The sequence below is a fragment of the Psittacula echo genome (genome assembly GCF_963264785.1).
Source record: "Psittacula echo genome assembly, chromosome: 1".
In the NCBI taxonomy this organism is placed as follows: domain Eukaryota; kingdom Metazoa; phylum Chordata; class Aves; order Psittaciformes; family Psittacidae; genus Psittacula; species Psittacula echo.
This window is the reverse complement of record NC_137735.1, coordinates 127,047,769-127,067,019: the sequence shown is the minus strand read 5'-3', so window position 1 is coordinate 127,067,019 and position 19,251 is coordinate 127,047,769. Positions and strand designations below refer to the sequence as shown.

At 37.6% G+C, this 19,251-nt stretch overlaps 2 protein-coding genes across 2 annotated transcripts in view; both read left to right on the top strand.

The window, feature by feature from the left end:
• Window positions 1-12,166, top strand: part of RAB3IP (RAB3A interacting protein) — a 34,193-nt gene extending 22,027 nt beyond the window's left edge. Inside the window, exons 7-11 of the mRNA XM_080626146.1 lie at window positions 3,120-3,248; window positions 5,501-5,613; window positions 9,050-9,149; window positions 9,256-9,325; window positions 12,068-12,166. Coding sequence (XP_080482272.1) covers window positions 3,120-3,248; window positions 5,501-5,613; window positions 9,050-9,149; window positions 9,256-9,325; window positions 12,068-12,150 — 495 coding nt within the window. The 3' untranslated portion in view covers window positions 12,151-12,166. The remainder of the gene's footprint in view (window positions 1-3,119; window positions 3,249-5,500; window positions 5,614-9,049; window positions 9,150-9,255; window positions 9,326-12,067) is intronic.
• A 3,423-nt stretch (window positions 12,167-15,589) lies between these two features.
• MYRFL (myelin regulatory factor like) overlaps window positions 15,590-19,251 on the top strand; it is a gene marked incomplete at both ends in the record, with an annotated part of 43,930 nt that continues 40,268 nt past the window's right edge. The window contains one exon of the mRNA XM_080610154.1: window positions 15,590-15,635. Coding sequence (XP_080466280.1) covers window positions 15,590-15,635 — 46 coding nt within the window. The remainder of the gene's footprint in view (window positions 15,636-19,251) is intronic.

The following is a 19,251-nucleotide window of genomic DNA, read 5'->3' as shown; positions in this document are numbered from 1 at the left end:
GAGATGGAATGGAATCCAGTTACTTTGCAAACATCACACTGAGGTTGTGACTCAGTGAAATTTTTAATTGTTGGGCAGGAGTGAGAGAGGGGGAAATCTGTTTTGCTTCATTTTCTTGTGGAGAGAAAGTGGTGAATGTGAAGGCCATGCTGCAGAAGGTTCAGTCTGCCTGACATTTTTCTTTAGTTCAGTCTCCTTTTTGTTAGTTGCATAAGGAGACACTTAAAGGCTGATTGAGGATGCTCAAAACAGGTAACCTTCTTCCAGTGACAGCTTAGGGAATCGGTAAGAAACACATGGATTTTCTGCACATTGTGGCGTGATTCTGTCTCTCTCTCTTCTGAGCAGTATTTAATAAGAGTCCAACATGGGGTGAAAAAAGCAAGACTTCATGGTGATTAGGACATTGTTCTAAGCAGAGGAAGATATGCCTTCTCTACTGCTACCATTATCCAGTGGTTTGTGGTTTTGTTTACTGCTTTTGTGTATTGTTGGCCTGAGGTAAATGTTTTTGCATTTCTGGGGGCTGGGTCTGAAACCCTAGTTCTGCCTCCTCCTTGCTAAATGTTCTTGCCACTGAGTTAGTTACCCTTTGCATGTTTTTCTTCAAAAGAGGAACTAAGAGTACCGTTTCTCAGGGGTATGTAGTGGCCTGGTGGTAGGGGGAATATAGCTTTGGATGCTTATGGAGAATCTACCACTCAGAGCTTTGCATTTCAACATGTTGGATGGAGCTGCGTGTAAATACCTGTCAGCTCTCAGGTTTCTTTGTGGAATGTAGGCAGTGGCTGGCTGTCCACCCTAAACTGCAGTGGAGCCAGAAACGTGCCAGCATCCCAGAGAAATACTTCCTAGCAAGTGGGAGTAACCTCTAGGATAAGTATACATGTCTAATTAATTCAGATACTATGAGGATTTAGGCAAGCTGAATAACTGCCTGGGTCTTAGGCAGGTAGGTAGCATCCACTCAGTGTAAATCCTGATAGATGCATCAATGTTGTTCGAAGAGTTGAAGCATTTTTCTGATGTTGTATTTTACTGTAAAATTAAAGCATTAAACATTTCACTAGAATTATTATTTCCATTGGCTGTCTATTCAATTGCAGGTAATCAAAACTTTGATCTAGTGAAAGCGCAGGTAAAGGCAGGGAGGAGACATGTGGCACCCAGTGTAGATTGGAAAGGAGGAGCATCAGCCTATATCCACTGAGGATTTTTTTTTTTGCAAGGCAGCTTCTTCAGAAGCCTCAGGTTTGGATGAAATTGAAAAAATAACCAAGTTAATAAGAAATGCACATTAATTTTTAGAATACTTTAGTACAAATCAAAATGCCTTCTTATTTTTCCTGCTGATACCTCTTGGCTGTATTCATTTTAAAGCTGGACCCAAGATGGGCTTTCAGGTATGGGAAATGTTCCTTTAGGGAGCAAGTTACACCTATTGAATTTCATTTGTAGAATGAGGTTGGTGGCTTAGCAACCAGAGCATTTATGGACTATCTTAATTAAGATGGTTGTTCCTGATTGTACCTGGGTGTAAGGCAAGTAGCTCTAATGGAAAGCAAATTTGCCAGTCTTGATTTTTATAGGTTCTTTTCCAAGGAAAAAACACACAAAAATGACAAATGAAATCCCCCAAATGTATATGTAAAAGAGTGATGAGCTGGGAGCTCAGAGGAGAGGTAATGCATGGGAAAAGAACAAAAGACTGAAAGAGTTTGGCGCAAAGAACTGTAATGATCTTTTTAATAGGGTTAAAAAATTATTCTATTTTTTACTATATGTGTTTTTCCCGCTTTCATTATCTCACCTACGTTATCTGTTTTCTGACTTATCTTTGGCCTGCAGCATACATTGCTTCCTATAGCTTCAGGTTTGGGTTTTAGGAGTATAAGTCTGCTATAGTACAAGAAAGGGATTTAACAACCAGTTGGAGGGGAAAGGTGCTGAAGTCTGTGTCAGCAGAATGTTAAAACCAATCTGAGGATGGTGTTGCATATCCCATTGGGGACTGGCATTAGTCTTTTTCATTGGATTAGGAGTATGTATTGTAAGCATTCATCCCCACTCTGCTTGGCTCGTGTCTTGGAGCAGTGTTGGTGCCTATGAACAGGACCTTCCCTTCTCAGGTAACCCTAAATCAGATGATGTACACTGGGAGTACCTCAGTGCGCTGCAGTTAGTGGGTGGCCAGCCCATGTGACAGGCTGTTCCATTAATGCAAACATGGATTTTCATAGGGATCTAGTGCTGCTCTCCTGATCCCCAGACTGAACAGGTGCATTACCACTGCTAAATCCGTCTCAACATGGAGATAAAAACCCAAGGTGTTTTCAATGCAGATAAACCCATTTCTTTCTAACACAGAGCATGCTTGCTTGCTTATAGCATGATTTAATGGGTTGTTTTAGTATTTCTCTATTGACTAGAGGAGCTGTGGTGGAGCAGGCTCATAAATCGTGCCTGCTGAATATCCTTGCTGTCCTGCTGTAGCATGGCGTAGGAGAGAGTTTGGGCATAAAGGTGAAAAATGACGAATAAGACCATAGTTTTAATTGATTTGTATATTGACTTCCTGTTTTCCTGTGTTAGTATATTTAGTATGTTAAATATCTACTTTCTGAGGGCATTTGGATAGCAATGTGTTACATTCAGGTGTAGGGTGAACGGATGAAACTTCTAGGATTGCAGTTGTTTTCTTAAGATTCCTCTGCTTTTCTGTAACTCACAGAAATGGAGATGGGACTAAAATACTTGTAGTGGAGATGCATCAAGAATAATTTTCTGTTTTGCTGTTAAGCCATCAGTTATGCTTTTCAAAGCTACCCTGGAAGCTTAGTAAATGGGGAAGAGGTAATGAGCTTGTCCCTGGTTTAGTGGTGAGCAGTGGATGGATTACCTCTGTGTCTTGAAAATGGTATGTTTTGATTTGCTTATATTTACAGTCTTAGGAAGGTGGATTTAAAAAAGTGTTCCTAGCTAGGGCATGACAGTATTCCTTTACAGTGCAATGGAAAGCATTTAGTTCTAATGCTCATTATTTTCCTGTGGCTATTTGCAAATATTACAGTAGTGTGATAATTGCAGTACTAACATGTGGATTTTTGTGTGTATTCTAGGCTGACCTATCTTTGTACAATGAATTCAGATCTTGGAAGGATGAGCCTACTATGGACAGAACATGCCCTTTCTTGGACAAAATTTATCGGGAAGATATTTTTCCATGTTTAACCTTCTCAAAAAGTGAGGTAATGGAAACAGTCTAAATGTGGTCACTGACGCTTTTCCCTTAAATATGTTTCATAAAGCCAATGGACTATTAAAAATGATTTCATCTGAAGTTTAACCATTTCTGTTTCACTAGAGTGTGACAGTTCACAGTAAAGTGGTGAAGTTTAGTCTGAAGTATTGTAATGATCCTTTTTTTGCTTCACTGTTTCATTTAAGCTATTGCAGGTATCGCCTGTTTAGGTCTACTCTTTCACATGTTACTCCTTTCCAGCAGAATCAGATGTTTGTAGAAATTGATGGGGTTTTTTTTCCTGATATTTAAAGATACTGTTTTGTAGAAATAGTATCCTGTCACTGTTTCTTGTTTGTATAGGGGGCAGTAGAGACCAGAATTTTGTGGACCCTGTTTTCTCTCGTATCAATCAGAGCAAGCTGCAAGCAGAGTCTTTTCTTGGCTTTGCTTTGTTTTCATGAAGGGAGGTTTGAGTTACAAGAATTAGACTTTGGAATTTTATATGATTCAACAGGGGACAGTTTGGGAATGTGGTTTCAGATGAAACAAAAAATGAGGTTTGGGTTTGGCATTTGTTTCTTGTGTATGGTTGTTTTTAGCTCGTGTTATTCCTACACAGTCTCCTGTGTAGCCGTCCTGGTAATAATTTGGAACCATTTCCAGCTCCAACTGCTTTTCTTAGTTTTTGTTCTTAAGCAGCATTTACAAGCTGTAGCTGTGATATCAGTTTCTAAGGCAAAGGGATCATGTTCTTAGATCTTTATTAAAATAAAAATAACCAGTTTTAAAGCCCACATCTCCATGGAAAAAGCTGTATTTTCTTCATAATTCTTATCTGTTGTTTTCCTGTGGTGTTATGTTCTTTTCCCATGCTTTTCATCTGCTGTTACTTGCTGACCATAAGCATTCATGATCTTAATTGTAGACCGGTTCATTATGGTTGGTATACAGCATCTTGTGAACCTCTCACTAAAAAGTTTACTTGGTTACTATGGGAATTAAATTGCTGCTGCAGTATATGTAAGTAGGCCATCCTGTTGTCTTTCCCAGCAACTTCATTTTGTTTTTTCCTTCTTCAGTGATGGTAAAATTACTGTGGATTTGTATTTTTCTTACAAGTTAAAAATGAAGCTTCCAGCACTTTGGTCAGTTAAATCGGTTATTATTTCTAGATACTGCACATAGTAACCAACTTTTGTTTTATTTGAATATTGATAAACTAATGTGTAGTTAAACCAAACAATAAACTGCACAAGTATTGTTTCTGAATAGTTGGAAATGCAGTTATCTGAATGGCTGCAGTGTTACATTAATTCTCAGTAGACTCTTGTGTATGTGAGTAGTGTTTTGTTTTTGGGAGATGGCAGGGAAAGAATATTTCATATGAATTACTATAATGTAACATTCTGTTTTCAAAATATTCCAAGTATAATAGAAAAATATCTTTACTCAGTAGGAAGGAACCTTGGCACAGAACTATTTCACTAATAACACAAGTTACACCTTCTTTTAAATCAGGTAATAGCTATTACTTGTCCATACGTAAATAGTAGTCCTGGGCAAGTGTTTAGTTCAAACAAGCAAAATGAGTGTATTTCTAGTGTCTTGTGATTGTGTATCTATAAAAAATTAACATAAAAAGCCTGAACAAAGTGATGCTTTGATAAAGATGATTTTTGAACTAGGCTACTGTTTTAAAGTTGCAACTGGCTTTTATATATATGATGTTGTCTTTTCTGTATATTGTTCAGTTTTACTTGTTTGAACATATTTCTAAAGCTGTCCGTGGCTGAAAAGCGTATTTACTTGTTTTTTTGCAAGATAAGGAAGCATGTTGCATCATTTTTTGTTTCCATAGAACACAATGAAATCAGAGCAATTCTTAAAAATAACGTTTATGCCATATCCAGTCCTGATAAGAATGTTGCATATACAAATGTATGTGCTTTTTGGGCTTATGAGGAATAACTGAAAATAAAGTTAGCATTTTAAACATGCTTGACTACATTTCCAGATGTAAAGGCAGTTATCTTGCCTCAGGGAGGGCAGGGTTATTTGGAGGGCAGAATTTCAGAGATCTGGAAATGGGACCTCTTGTTTATGATGAAAGCAGAATCTCATTTGTAATTGAATTTGTGTTTGACGAGTTGAGTTTTTTCAGTGTTCCTTGCTTTACAGAAGAAGAAATATGTCACTGCTTTGAGGCAATGAATAACACAGAGCTGTTTTTAACTGCTTTCTAAATTTCTCTTGCAGTTGGCTTCAGCTGTTCTGGAAGCTGTTGAAAACAACACTCTGAGCATTGAACCTGTTGGCTTGCAACCTGTTCGATTTGTGAAAGCTTCTGCAGTTGAATGTGGGGGACCAAAGTATGTTAAGCTAACAGAGCATGAATCTTGACTCATTTGAGAAAGCTGCTACCTACTGATCACCTCAGACCAATGTGTAACTTTATTTCCTAAATATCTAAGACTTCATTATTACTGTTATAAAATTTTATGGGGAAAGTAAGCAACTAATAAATTAAACTTTAAAAAAGACTAATGTAGAACAAACCTTTAAGACAAATTCCCTTTTTGGGAGAGCTGTTTACTTAACTTTAAGCATTGTCCACAAAACTATCTTGATACTTAAAACAGATGTATTTGAACCAGGGGTTATCACCTGGAAAGAGTTATGAAAGAAATAGGTATCAAAGTAGCACAGGCTGCGTACTGGACATCTGCAGTGTTTGTGGCATAAGAAATTTAGGACCTACGTAGCACATGGACAAAGGTAGCTGTAGGATTTGAGAGGCGATAAAGAAAGTAAATCCTCTGAATTTGAGTAGAGGAAATATAATGAAGGTGAGAGTGAACCTGAGTTTGAACCTAAAGCAGGAAGTATGCTTGAATGACAGGAAGGTAATTTTAGAAGTTTTGGAATGTTCCTGAGGAATGTGAAGCAAGATTTGTTGTCAGGTGCTGATACAGCCATTAAAGTGAGGTGAGAGGGACATGCCCAAGGCACTGGGGCTTTGGTGGTGTGGAGGAGAAGGAAGGGATGTGTCAGGGTTAAGCAAGCAAGGTCAGTGTTAATCTGGAGCCTTCCAAATCTTGAAAAAGCCTTGATTTTTCTGATTGAGATCTTTTGGATGAGTTGACAGTTCTTTCTGTAATATGTGTTTTGACAGAGCTCAGTTTTCTGATGGAAAACTTACATCAAAATGTGTTCATCTGTCTCTTAAGATATGACTTTTTTCTTTCCTCATTGCTATTGGCTTTTAATTCTTGTTTCTTTTTCCTCTGGCTCTGAGTGGAAGATAAAATACATTTAATCACATTTCAGAATTTTTTATTTTTTCATTAATGAGTATGTATAAAATCAAAATTGTGTGTTATGACTTAATCTTTGATCCCTTCTAGCCTACAAAATTCAGGCATTCATATATTCAGCTTACTCCTGACACCTGAAAACATGCTCTTTGAGCTGTAACAGCTCCTCGTCGTAAGATCCCACCAACAACAACGGGGCTACACAAGGGGCGGTGATTTCAAGTCCAAGATATATCACTGTGAGCTGTGTTCCGTGAATGTAGTAAAGAATCTGGGCAGCCAGAAGCTACTGAAACAAGTCATGTGTCATTAATGAGCAATTGGCAAATTGATTTTAAATCAGGTTCACGCAGCTTCTCTACATCTTGATATGATGAAATACTTACTCAAAACCAGGAGACTCAATTGCATCATTCAGAAGTCTCATGAGATTTTAAATCTGCTTTCTCCAGTGTAAGATAAATTTTTAATTAGAACTTATGTAATACTTAAATAGTTGGCTAGGTATAGATTAACATTTTGAGATGACAATACACAAATTGTAGCTTAGTTACTTTAGGTTTATTGAAAGCCAGGTGTACTCATTTCTGCTTTTTCCCATTGTTATGTAGCAACAAAAACTTTTGTGGTGTTGCTTATAGATAAGTAATAGGTAAGGAATATGCAATATGTAAGTATAATTGGACAGCAAATGTGCTTTGCCTTATAGATGGTTACTGGCACTGAATGGGAAACAGGCATTCCAGTTTTCTCTGAATCAGAGAGGCAGTTTCGCATTCTTTATTTTTATACACTGCAAAGCACTATTTTTATTGAAAACGCTTACTTAAATAGGTAACATAATATAGACAAACTTCAAATAATAACAAAAACTAGAGTTATATTTTTAAAGGAATTTATTTTACTGTACAATAAAGCCTGGGAGATGGGGGAACAGATGCATAAAATAGCAGGTAATAACCCAATGGCAAAATAGCCGAGGATGGAGAGCTGTGATAATAATGAAGAAAGGTTCTTTATATACAGAAGTTACTGAATGGTGCCTGTGATGGTGTGTAGTAAGTGCTGCCTTATCAAAAGACAGCTGGGTTTACCCACAGGATTCAAATAATTGTCCCCATGGGGAACAAAGCTCTAAGCTGCATGTGTGCCGTACAGCGCAAAACAGAGTCATTAGTAGTAACTGTCATGCCAGCATTTAACCCGGTGTGATGGAAGATAACATATAGAAGGTAATTCTGTAGCCAGAAGGAAAAAAGGGCTTTATTTTCCTTGCATTGAAAGTCTGCTGTCTTCTCACAAAAGCTTGACTGAAACTGTGATCAGCTTGCTTCAGCTACTATAGGATTTCTTGGATCAATGGACTGCTGTCAGTCCTCATAAATTGCTATGGAAAGTCATATAGACACTTCAATTTTCTCCTGTCTCACGTGGTTCTGTGGACCAGCTGCAGGCTATTTAAAAGGGCTTCTGAGCCACTGTTTAGAACCACAGAAGCTTAGTAATTTTTGTTTCACTTTTGAAAGGCTGCTTGTTCTTAGGCTCCCTAATTTCGTGAGGTAGAAATGGAAGGGAGAAGAGCCAGCAGCTTTTAAAATCAATGGAACAGTGGATGCCATGACAACCCTGTTCATCTGAGATGCTACAAGATAGATATTCCAAGTAAATAAAATTCCTGGTTTATTTGTATTTATTAAGATTGTATTAATAGCAGTTTCTTCAAGAGATTCAAACCTTCTTTTCTAAAAATGTTAGAGGAAATTTTCTTTGCTTTTTCCTGGGTTTTTTTGTTTGGTTGGGTTTTTTTTGAGAAGAATTCATGGTGATGGCTCACCTTTCCTTGTTCCTGAATATGACATACTTGCAATACACCAGCAGAAGTAAACTTGTTTATTTTACCATCACTTTTTGTAATGGCAGTGAAAAGAATTATTGCCAGACAGCCTGTTTTCCTTTGTCCCAAATGATTTTATATTCTGCATATAAAATATGAGTTCAATTTGGGCATAAAAGCAGGGATGGCCTTAGAACACATCTGAGGGGGGCTGAAGGCTTCAGAGAATTGGCTGCTACTCTGTAGGGCTGATATTTTATGATGAACTGCAACACCAAGCAGATTTTTTTTAAAGACTGTGTAAATGTTGGCATCAACTGATAATTTAAACAATGTTTGTTTCACATATGAAGAGTTAATGAAAGAAATCCCACTATTCCAAGTCAACCTGAATTAGTAAAGTATATGACCAGAGATGAAGAAAGTTCTCAAAATCAGAAATGCATCATGGTGCACCTTTGTTGAAACAAAATCACTGCTTGTGGAGCTAAAATAATTGACAATATAATGTAATAATTGCAGCTTGTAAAATGAAGGCAGAGACGTGAGTACCTGCTCCAATATGAAACAATTACATTAACTCCTTAAACACATGCAGGTGTTTAGACATTAATGTCAGATTGGTTTATTAAATCATGCAAACTTTGTATTTTGTAGAAAATGTGCTCTCAGTGGACAAAGTAAGTCATGCAAGCATCGAATCAAATTAGGAGATTCAAGCAGTTATTACTACATTTCCCCTTTCTGTCGTTACAGGGTAAGTAGATTTACTGCGATTTCATTTTGAGTAGCAGTCATTTAGTTATTTTTTCCATACTATTATAGAAAATGATATTAACCATCATTATTTTATATGGGTTCAGATCACTTCTGTGTGTAACTTCTTCACATATATTCGATACATCCAGCAAGGGCTGTTGAAGCAGCAAGATGGTAAGTAGGAAATTGTATTTGGCATATATAAATAGAAATGTACATACTGCATGTGCTTAAAACTCGCTATCTGTGCACAAGTAGTGACCTTACATTGCAGGAAAGCTATTTGTTGGTAGTCTGCTGTAATTTTGAGAATTTGGTAATAAACTCCAATAAAGTTACTTTTTTAACAACAACAAAATCAAAAGTAGTGACTTTTAGTCCATCTAAAGTCATTCAGTAGAAAATACTACAAAAAATTCAATAATGAGAGCAGTTACAGTTTTTCCACACAGCATTCAGAAATCAAGTTTCTCTCACAGAATGTGGACATATATTAAATGGAGAAAACCCCTTCATCTTGGTTTGGTCTGTGCCATTTTTTCTTCCTACTTGGTGTTTTGGTGCATCCTCTTTTTTTCATGCATTGAACACAGACAGCTGTTCATGTCAGGCTATCAGGGAGGGCTGGCAAGGATGACAATATTTTGGGCTAAATTGTAAAAAATGAACAGAAAACCATACAGTAGCCGTTGTCTCAGTGCAGCTGAGAAATGAGGTCTTGGTCATTGCTGTGGCATGGCAAACTCTCTTGATTAGGGCTGTGGTTATAAATGTAAAGCTTGATTATCCTCCACCCCAAAAGGGAAATGTGTTGTTTTGGTTTTTTTTGCTGCCATTGCATCAGGCTGTGTTTCTTTTACCCCTACCATTGTTACCAGGTTGCTTTGTTCCTGTCAGTAGCATATCCAACAACTGCCTATTTAAACTCTGCCTGCACAGTAATTCAGAAATTTGCTTAGCTGTGCTATTCAGTTTCAGATGTCCATATCATAGAATCACGGGATGGTTTGGTTTGGAAGGGACCTTTAAAGATCATCTAGTTCCAGGTCCCTGACATGGGCAGGGGCACTTTCCACTAGACCAGATTGCTTAAAGCCTCATCCAACCTGGCCTGGAACACTGCCAGGGATGGTGCAGCAACAGCTTCTCATGGCAACCTATTCCAGTACCTCACCACTCTCCCTGTAAAAAGTTTCTTCCTAATGCCTAATCTAAATCTCCCCACTGTACATAACTGATGTAATTGTATTTCCTGTCCGTGTGAAAGAATATTGCCCAAAAGCCTTCAGTCCAGGTTGGTTTTTTTTTGAAACAGACCATACCTCTTAAGGCTCCTGGATTGCTAAACACAGATAGGGGGAAAAGTGCCCTTACCCCTGTGTCAATAGTTACTGAAAAAAATTTATTTAACATTTAATTTTTTTTTATTTTTTAATTTTTTTTTTTTAGTTGTGTTTTTGAAAGCAGAGTAAAACAACACTGTAATAATTATGCATGTCTGTGCTTTTCATTCTTTAGCCGTTGAGTCTGTGGTGATTTGCTTCATCCAGAATTTTGCTAGAATTAGCTCCCCTTTGATTTACCTCATCTATAGTCATCTCTTCTGATGAGCTCAGTATTTTAACTACACCCAAATCTTTTGTTTCCATTTCTAATGTGAAGCACTGCTGAGGTGTGATAGACTGTTCCTTGCACAAAATAATGCTGCTAACTTTCCTTGTCAAAGAGAATAATCGTCATGGAATCCACCAGAAATTCACCTGTCTCATACACTAAGTAATGTCTAATAAAACCTTCAGATGGTGGTAACTTTTTCATCATTACTAGCATTGCAGAAGATCTTGAAAATGTTATTTAAGCTTTAATTCAGTTTATAGTTAAAAGGCTTTTACTTGGACCAAAAGGACGTTTACAGTTTCAACTAAAAATTTACTTTGCTATTGAGATAAAGAAAACTAATGTTTTCCCATTAAGTAACGAAATATTTTCAGCATTATCATAATTATTTATTCTTCATAAGAACTTCTGGGAAAAACCTTGAGTTTGGCGTTTCAGCTCAGTTGTCACCTTTACCATTAAAAACAGAATTGGCAGTTGTAGCTTGGTATAAGTATTTCAGCAATACCTTTACAAGAATGTAGGTACTCGGAGTAGTTGTCAGCATAATGCATTGCTTGTATTTCTATCCATATTTTGAAATATGATAGCGAAGACCTTGTATACGTGTTGCTCATGTTAATAATCTTTAGTCATTCTACGTCATGGTCTTGACTGTGTGGAATTATTTTTGTCTTGAATAATTCTATACTCAACAGTATTGATTTGTGTTGCTGAGGTGTCTAGAAGCTTACGGTATGCACCAGGCTCATCAAGTTTAGCAAAATACAGATGAAATTAAAAAAAAAAAAGGTCTGTTTGTTCCAAAATTTATTGTTGCTGACAGATTACTGGTAGAAAAAAGAGGGAGGAGGAAAGATTACAAATGGAAAGATTATAATAAAATTACAGATTTTGTGATGAAACAATTATTCTCCAAGGAGTTCTACTTTTTTCTTCCTGAAGTCTTTTAGCTTTGCAGAAAATGAGCTGGGGACAGGGCAATTAAAATAAGAAACTGCAATGAATTGCAGCTGACAAAAAGTACTGATGTATTTTTTGTTCCCCAATTTGAAAAGAAATAATCTAAATTTTGGGGAATTCCTTGTAGGACTACCATTTAATATTTTTAAAGTGAACACTTCAACCAGTTTTGTCAGAATGAAGCACAAAGAGCCCTCATGTATTGATTCTGCTTTTACTATATGTTTGCTACTTATGAAGTTCCCCTAAATTAATGTACAGTGGGGCAGCCTGTATGTGTCAGTTGAGATGAAGCATGAATTCAGTATATTTAATAATATTTCTGTCTTTTTTTAGTGGATCAGATGTTCTGGGAAGTTATGCAGCTGAGAAGAGAGATGTCACTAGCAAAACTTGGCTATTACAAGGAGGAGCTCTAAACCTTTTTACTCTTGCGCATGCATGAACTTCATTGAATATACATAACTAAAATTGCTGAATCTTTCTTTTTGTCACTTGATATTTATTTCCACAAAGTGGGTCCAAGATCTTTCTCCTTTTGCAGATGGCACTAAGAAGTACTTTGATTGTTTTAAACTGACTTATGCTGTATATGCATACATATCATACTTAGTTGAACAAATGTGGTAAGCACTTGCAGGTGTATTAGTGATTGTAATTTACATTTAAAACCAAAACTTCTGATTAAAGTGTTAGTCTGAAACAGTGTATGTCTTCTGTTCTTTGTGATGCAGAATGATGGGAACCTCCCTGATATGTCATTCCAAAGTGTGAAACTGAGATGATTTTATGAAGAAGGAGTAAATACCTGACATTTTGTTTACTGTAGTGTTTAAACACATGTATGTTTCTCTATGCTTGTATGCCAGTACAGTTAACAGACAATTAGGAGAAGCTGGAATTCTTTGCAGTGCTGCTTTCCTGTATTTTTTATAGAATCATAGAATGGTTAGGGATGGAGAGGACCTTAAGATTATCTAGTTCCAACCCCCCTCCCATGGGCAGGGACATCTCACACTAGGCCTGTCACCCAGGGCTCCGTCTAAGCTGTCCTTGAACGTTGCCAGGGATGAAGCATTCACCACTTCTTTGGGCGACCTGTTCCAGTGCCTCACCACCCTCACAGTAAAGAACTTCTTAGTTATATCTAACCTAACCTAAACTTCCTCTGTTTGAGTTTAAACCCCATTACCCCTTGTTCTATCACTACAGTCCCTGATGAAGAGTCTCTCTGTGATATCCTTGTATTGAATGTCAGATATTGGAAGGCTGCTATGAGGTCACCAGGCTGAACAGACCCAATTTTCTGTCTTCGTATGGGAGGTGCTTCAGCCCCCTTATCATCCTTGTGGCCCTCCTCTGGACTTGCTCCAACAGCTCCGTGTCCTTCTTATGCTGAGGGCACCAGAACTGTAAACTAAGTGGGGTCTCATGAGAACAGAGCAGAGAGGCAGGATCACCTCCTTCAAATTTCAATTTTAAAACAGCGTAAAAAAAGAAACAGACGTAGTGAAGAGTCAACAGCACAATAAATATGGGCATCTTGTCTCTGGAGTAGTGTGCTTTTGAAACATTAAGAAACAATAAAATTTCCTTGCTCATTCTTTGTTTAGAAATCTGTCTTGTCGTGCCCTGTCTGACTTCTGAAAACTGTCTCTTCCTCTCTAATTTTTCTTTCATTGGAATTTTTTCATTCCCTTAGATTACTTTTATTTTTTTTTTCCTCCTGCTTTTTTTGGGTTTTCAGTTTCCAGTGTTTTATACATCAAATCCCACAGCTGTTCTTGACACTGGAAAAGATCCATTTTGTGATTTCTTTAACATGCTGATGATAATTTCCATATAATGTTACCAGTTTCTTCACAAACACACACACTTTGCTATGAAGAGAATAAAAAAGCGATCATTGCTTCTTAAGGAAGATGCTTTTTCTGTTGAAGTGCTACTTTGGCACCTGAGATTCAAGGGGTCCTTTTTCCCTTGGCATTGTCTAAACTGAAAGCAAACAGTTGACTCTATTACAAGAAAGATGGTGGTGGGCATGGGCTAGTTATGCTGTGTAAAAGCCCTTTTGGGAAAAAACAAGGTCTTGATCATGACATCAATTGCAGATAAAGTATTGGCAGGTAAACTGACAAACAGGAGAAGTAAAGGCAAGTTTATGTAGCTGGTTCTTTAGCAAGAAGCATCTCGATGCAGATTTTTTTGTTTGATGCTGAACAAAACCAGCAGTACTCATCAGTGTCTTACTGGTGTGTTCTCTGTTTGACAAAAGTACACAGAATGAGCAGTGAGATTTAATACCATACTTGTGTTGCTTGTATGTGCTTGAAAACACTTTGCAAGCAATTGAACTGAAGTATTTTACTAATAAAGGAGTATGTCCAGCTTGGGCTACTTCAGTACTTATGAAATACTTTTATTAATTTCCTATCACTGGGTGCTGCTTCTTGTTGTAGAAACCTACCTTAAACTGTGAAAGTGTGGTTTATTCTTTCAGTAATGCCTGGTTTTGCAGTCTTAAAAAACAAAGTATTTGTTGGTATTATGTTTTGCATTAGGCTCAAATGCTTTCTAAATGATTATTAATCCTTCATTTATGTAATAAGATTGAACTGTTTCCAGGATTAGCTTAACTGCAGGTTAAATGCTAGCTGGTAGCTATTGTTCTTCTTAATAATACATTACAAGTGTTGTTCATTCAAGCAGAGAGAGCGGTCCTTTCTAGACATGATAGTGCCAAGACATAAATGGTACCTGAAGTTTATTATGCTGAGGTGATTTTCTTGTACTACAAAGATACACCCAATGTATCTCAGTGGTAATGACTCTTAAGTCCCTTCCCTGAAATTACTTTCTATATTTTTAATATAAAGCTGCCTATCATGAGAACCTATGTCACTGTTAGTGCCTGGGGCTTGTAAAAATTGCACAGCAGTTACTTGTCTGGGACTATAACTACTTCAGAAAATTACTTTAGAAATGGCTTCAGAAATGGCTTTGTTGGAAGGCCCCCTGTGGCAGGGGGATTAGAACTGTGATTTGAGACTTCTTGACTTCAGTGAAGGTTTTGTTCATAGTCAAATGCCTCCTTTTAAAGATGTCCACTCAAAACGTCTGAATATTTTCGTCCTGTTTGCTTAGGGGTAACAGAACAGGCAATTTTCAGTGTACAAAGATCAATTTAAGAAAAGTGAAATGGGGTTTGTTACTTGCTGCAAAAGACCTTTGTTAAACGTTCAGCTTTCCCATACGTTTTTCAGTGTTACCTTAGATGAACAATTTAATCTGTAATTTTGTTTTGTTAATAATGATGTAGAAGTTCTGCTTCCCTGAAATTAAACTACTGTGAGATGCAATTTTTTTTAGGGCAGTTGGATAGTTTGATGCTCACCTGCTTAAATGGGATATAGTACATATAGTGAAACTGGTGCTGGCTTTGCTCATGCAATTTTGATCGCTGTTGCTTTCATCAGTAATATTAATTGCATCACCTGTGAGAAAGTACAGAGACAAGATAAGTAATTTTTATTGCTGTATATTTTGCGCATGTGTAATTATAGTTAGTACTGGGACCAAAGGTCTTAAACCAAGAACATTAGACATACTGAACGGAAGAACGTACATTACCTTCGTCTTGCCTCAGGAGCCTTGTCAGATTCTCCTTCACATACAGGAGAGTTTAAGTATAGCCCTGGCTCGAGGAGTGGAATCTGCTGGGACAAAGTCATTGAAACCTGAGACAAAACCATGATGTGTTCCTTAGCTTGTTCATAATTGCTTGGAAGGGAGACGGTGCATTTTCCTCAGTGAAACTCTTCAAGCGGCAGAAAAGCAAAACACTTCTACTGGCTTTTTATGGATGTGGTGGGGGAAAATGAGGCCTTGCAGCAGTTCTTTGAAGGTAAGAGTCTAGTTTTAAGAGGAAGTTGTAACAATTTTCAATGGCAGTGAAAATACAGTAATTGTTTGGGTTTAATTGAAGGAGAAAAGAGGAAGAAAAAGAGCTCTGAAGGCCTAAGCTCTTTTTACACAAAGCTATCAGGTAAGGCAGTACCAGAATGAAACAGTGCAAATTGTACTGATGCGCTGCAGTGCCTTTTTCTTTGTACTTTGACCAGAAGACCAAAGGGAAGGTGAACCCAGCAGACCCCACAGCACCACTGTGGTAACTGCCAGGAAGAAAAAACAGGAAGTGGCTGAGGTCTTCTTGAAATTTACCACTTCTGAAATCTTAGTGAGTTTCATGAGGTTAGAGCACTCCCTCCCTGCTCTATCATGTCAGGTTATAGAGGGTTTTCTATCCCTAATATCATAATTAGTAAAATGGTCATTGGGGTGCTATACTTGGATCCTTCTGAGAAGTTCAACTTAGATTATTTTTTTTGGTCTTTTGGCTGGGATCTATCCTGCGTTTTTCCTAAAGATATGTTACATTCAAGCAGGTTCCATCAATCTGCCTTTCTCTTACCACACAATTTACTTTCTAATAGATTCTGTAATAAAATGGCATTGCTCAGGCCCTGTTGTAACATGATTCAAAATGGCTGTTCAAAGGCTTACGCATTTTTTTTAATGTTTGCTAAATCTTTTTTTTCCGTTTTCCAGTTTATACTTTTTTTTTTTTTTTAAAATTAACCTTTTTATTCCGAGCTTCTCTTCCCGTATTTGTTTTCTTTCTATTACCTGTGCAATTGTTCCTGTGATACTGGAAATCAATACCATGTTTCTTAAGTTCACTTTTAAGTCACGGAGATCAAAAGCTAGCAAACTTTCTTGGCTTTGCTTTCAGCAACATAATGTTTGTTTTTCTCAAGCTATTTGTTCAAGTACCACATTGCATAGCTGTTACATACTCAAAATAGTGTTTGACATGAATTAAAGTATCTCAGAATCAGAGTGTTTTTTAAAAACTGATTTGGAAAACAGGACTTTTTATGGAGCATGGATTACGTTCTGTTGGCTTTTATAACAATGATAGTTTGATGGTAGAAGGTATCTCAGATTTCACCTGTGTGAGCTCTTTAACTAGAATTACTAATTGTAATGCTAGAATTATTAATTTAACTCTTTTTAGAAGGTAGTTTGGTGGAACTTTTGTCTGGGCCAGCATGAGGAGGAGGAGCCCTGTCAATTCCATTTAGCTGCAGGAAAAATGAAACATCTTGGGAGGTTATGTTCCATTGGGAATGTTGTGTGGTTTTGCTGTGTAGTGCTGGAACATAACAGAGGGTTGCTAATACCATGCAGCGTGCAGGGATGCTGTTAGGTGACTGAATTTCATTATCTGTTCACAGATTAGATATGTGTGAAAGCTACAAGAGCTAATCATTCTTTCGTTCAGCAGGCATTAGCTAGGCTCCTCTTGCTGTTAAATCATAGGTAAATACGAAAAGGGAGAGAGCTGATTTACAGCAGGGTTTGCACTCTTCAAGCAGGGGTTAACTTTACTAAATGTAGGGCCAGCTTTAACTGATGGCCTCTCTCTAGCTTAGCGCTATGGCTTGTGGGTTGGATTTATAAGGCCACCTCATAAGGCAAGAGCAACAAACTGCTAGTGCTGAGTTGGTGGCCTCTGAGATTAGTCATTGCAGCATTAGGATGTGGTGTTTCAAGGCTACAAAAAAGCTGAGTCCTGCAATGCCAAGTGGAGAATGCTGCCACTGAGGAAGGCTCTGCTTGGTCAGTGGTTCAGTTTTGGCTTCCAAATACATAAGCTGGCAGTTGCACATATTTATGGATCTGTTTTGTAAGATTATTTGAAATGGTTTAGTTTCTTACAATGCATATTTGTCTTGACACTTATTAGTAAGATAAACTCACATTTGCATTATTGAGAGGAGACAGTCTGAAAAAGGATTTTTTTCAAGGAAGATAATGTTTGTTTTCCTGCCAATCACTTCTTTCAATAGTTAATAGACCTCTTAGATCAGATATGAGTCTGGCTGGGATTTGACCTTGGCTTTTTGTCATTCAAGTAAATGGCTTTTCTGGTTTTGCACAGCTGTTCCAGGAAGTTCTTGTCTTTTTTTTCTGTCTCATTTCAGTCCCGCACTAGAGATTTCATCTTCGCAAGTTTTTTCTGTGATTTCTGTTGAAATCAGTATTTTTAATCAAACATTTGTCTTTTAGAATCAGTAACTTCCTATTTGTCAAGGGAAGGTCAGAGCTGGTTAGCTCTTGTGCCTGTCTGTGTGTAGCAAAGCAATCTATTCTTCTTGACATTATCAGTGGGTTGAGAAACTTGGATGAAGGCTGATTTTGTGACACTGTTAAATTCAGCCTTCTCTTTTCTGTTGTTGTTGGAAGGTACATTGAGGAATGTGTGTGTTTGGTCTTGGTGTTCTCTGTGTTCTGAAGAAGTCTCTGTGTGGAATCACCACCTTTCTCTATACTTCTGCTCCTGCATGGACAACAAGGACTATAGTTTAGAGCTCTTGGTAAATAAAGCAAGAAAAACATGCTGTTAAACACAAAACACTTAAAACCCAAAGGTGTCTCATTCCATTTTAAGGATAGAGATAGGAACACCAATAAAAATGAAATGAGAAATTTAAAATATAAATGGCAATACTTGTTTCTCTGGCAAATGTTACTCTGGGGAAAAACCAAATGCAAGCTCACTCGTTACCACTGGGAGTTATAGGTCTTCTTAATGTTGAGTAACCTTGGCTGTGGTACATCTGGCTGGCTGTGGCTCTGCCAGCTACAGCTGTTCTGTCCTTAATCCCTTCCTGTTTGTGGCTGCCATGTGCCTGAGGTCCATGTCCGCAGCTCTGCTGGCTTTGCAGCTTTTATCAGTGACCCCAGGTCTGCTCCCGTCAAAATGTACTGGGTGATCTTGAACAATTTAAATAGCGACCCGTGCTTGGAGTTCTTCAGTGTGAAAGAAGTTGTGGAACTATAAGCCTCATGAGTAATACTTCCCTTGGTGTAAGTCAATGAAGTTCACCTGGAGTTTCCACTGAGTTTATATGGTGGAACTCCTAAAATGCTGAGGCTTATTTTAGTAGTAAAGTATCCTCAGATGAAAATCAGTTAATAATTCTCAAGCAGAAACATTTCCCTTGAGTTGCAAGTGCTTGTAGCAAACATGAGATTTTAATTTCAGCATGTAGGCATTACTGAGCACTGACCGTGTTCTATGTGCCAGTTTTACTCCTCAAGCTATATTTAAGGATTGTTCCCCATATAGAGTAGCTGGTGTTTGACACTGATCTTGCTACAGGTAGTTGGGCTAGGCTGGGAACTACCTGACATCCTCTTTTAATATCAAGAAATGGTCAGTTTAGTATTGAGTTTTAGTCAATACCAGAAGTTTAACAGAATAGTTTATTGGCTGTGGACTGAATTTACTTTTGCAGAAAGAGCACCCACTTAGCCTGGTTATTTGGGCAATCCTTGGAGAGTAATGGCTGTGGTTCAAGCCAAATTCACAATGACCTTCTCTGAAACAGCTGCTCAATTAAAGATATAAAACTTACTGTAAGAATTTTCTGGTTCTCTGTTCTCCATCCTTC